The sequence below is a fragment of the Otolemur garnettii genome, unplaced genomic scaffold (genome assembly GCF_000181295.1).
Source record: "Otolemur garnettii isolate 467f Iridium unplaced genomic scaffold, OtoGar3 scaffold00198, whole genome shotgun sequence".
Taxonomy (NCBI): domain Eukaryota; kingdom Metazoa; phylum Chordata; class Mammalia; order Primates; family Galagidae; genus Otolemur; species Otolemur garnettii.
The window spans coordinates 2,160,384-2,162,540 of record NW_003852593.1 but is presented as its reverse complement, the minus strand read 5'-3'; the positions used below and the strand labels follow the sequence as shown (position 1 = coordinate 2,162,540).

Sequence of the window (2,157 nt, the reverse complement as noted above, 5' to 3'; positions counted from 1 at the left end):
GGGAATCTGCAGGGCTGGCCATCCTCGGTGAGCACTGCTGGGGAGACGGCAGGGTTATCCTGGTGGCTGCATGCCCCCCCAGCCCACCTGCAGGGGCAGCAGGACACCCCCGAACCCGTCTGACCCACCTTGGCCCTGGAGACTACGGCTCGAGGGAGCTGGCCTGGGTGGGAACGGGAGCCTGCCACCCTGGGGTCCCTCTGCTGCTGGAACACTTGGTGCTGGGGTCTCCGAACTCATGGAGGTCACTGGGGTCATGGAGATACCGGGGGTCACTGAGGCATTAGGTTTTGGGGGGTCCGTATGGTTCTAGGAGGAGTCAGCAGAGTGTTGATGTGGGACAGCCCCCGGGCACTCAGGCCAGACTGGGCCGCTCAGGTCTAGGAAGAGGTGGGGGACGCTGGACCTCCCTGAGCCTCAGCTCGGCCCAGCTCTCCCACCCAGCCCAGGCAGGTTTTTGGTAGTTCCTCAGAGCTGCAGCCCAGGCTGAGCACCAGTGCAACTCTAGGGTCCTTTCTGGGGTGGCCAGAGTATCCGGGAGCCCTCAGATGCCCCCATCTCCACTTCATCACTCGGACCCAACAGAGGCCCAGAGAGGGGGGCAGCTCCATACCCCCAAGGGACCAGACAAGGTCACACGGGGATGAACAGTCCCCTCCCAGGCCCCTTAGAAGGCACTTCTCACTACCTGGGTCCCCCCACATTGGGCCCCTGGTCCAATCCATGCTCCTGCCTGGGGACCCCCCCCTCTGACTTCATCCCAGGGACCCCTGGCCACCCTGCAATCGGGGTCAGTGCTCACCCCGCTGGCCTGGGGCTGGACCCCACGAGGCAGCATCAGCATCAGCAGGAGGAGGGGACACAGCTTGGGCGAGGGGCAGGGGCCGGGGACCCAGGCCCAGCGCCCCATGGCTCCTCCTGGGCTGGCGTGAGGGCAGCGGTAACAGTGTGGCCAGGGCAGGTGAGGTCAGGGCCTCATGGAAATGATTAACCCTGGCTATCTCCTGTGCTGAGCCCACATTGGAACTCCCCAAAGTCTCCAACCCCCGCACCTGCTGTCCAGCACACCCTGCTCCTGCCTCAACAGCTCAGCCTTCCTGCTGGCCTTCACCTACACCAGTCCTGGGTCTCAGCCTCAGCTTACAAGCCTGCACCAGGAAGTCTTCCAGGATAACACAGGTTGGGGCCTGGATTCCCTGGCCTGGGTTCTTCTCCCTGCCTGTCACAGAACGGCCATTGTCCATTCATGAACTGTCATATGCTAAGCCTGACACAGAGGCCCACTGAATCAAAGTGGGGTGGCATCGTCCCTGTTCCACAAGGGCTCCCACAGGGAGGGGTCATGCACAAGGCTGAGTGTCACAAGTGACGACCCCAGGATGGGGACCCTCGTGACCTGCCCCTTCTGCCTGTCCTAACTTTGGGGGTAGTGAGGGCCCCCCCCAAAGCTACTTGTGATGTTTACAGTGTCCCCTCCCCCAGGAAGCCCTCCCAAGCCCTGGACTCCACTGCATCCTGGATGTGCTGAGCCAAGCCTGAGTCTGGCTTCATCCCAGGGACCCTTAGTCACTCTGCTAAGACCTGGTGCTGTGGGGTCTGTGGTGCTAGAGGTTTCTTGAGTATCTCTGAGCCCCCGCACAGCCCTGGGCCAGGCACCAAGGAGCCAGAGGATACCACTTCTAGGCAGAGCGAGATTGTCACCCCATGTGTCCCATGGAATGTGTGACCTTGGGCTATAGCAGAGCTGCCTCGGGAACCTCTTCTTAATTTCTGAGCAGCCAGCATGGTGCCTCCAGTGAGCCAGCAGCTCTGTCCTGTGAGCACTGGGGGTCAGGGGAGGGCCCTCCAACCCGAGGCCTGGGGATTGGCTTGGGCTGAAGCCACCTTGCTGTGTACTTCAAATCCCACTATCTGGGCCCTCGTTTTCTCATCTGTGCAGAGGGAAGGAGAGTGGACACTGAGTGACCACCCAGCTTGTAGCAGTGACTTGGGGGCCTGTGGGTGCTGGGAGAGCTGATAGGTGCTGGAGGGGCTGTGGCTGCTGACAGGGGCCCGTGGTGGGTGCTGGGCCTGTAGGTGTGAAGCCTCGTTCTGGCCTCAGAGCCCCTGTACATGGCTGATGCCATCTCCTAGCCCTCGGCAGTCAGGTTTCATCTT

The 2,157-nt window shown here is 61.9% G+C and overlaps 1 protein-coding gene across 1 annotated transcript in view; it reads right to left on the bottom strand.

Moving 5' to 3' along the window:
• HGFAC (HGF activator) overlaps positions 1 to 952 on the bottom strand; it is an 8,874-nt gene extending 7,922 nt beyond the window's left edge. Inside the window, exons 1-3 of the mRNA XM_023507704.1 lie at positions 803 to 952; positions 129 to 309; positions 8 to 34 (exon numbers count right to left, since the gene is read on the bottom strand). Coding sequence (XP_023363472.1) covers positions 8 to 34; positions 129 to 309; positions 803 to 910 — 316 coding nt within the window. The 5' untranslated portion in view covers positions 911 to 952. The remainder of the gene's footprint in view (positions 1 to 7; positions 35 to 128; positions 310 to 802) is intronic.
• Positions 953 to 2,157: the final 1,205 nt, after the last annotated feature.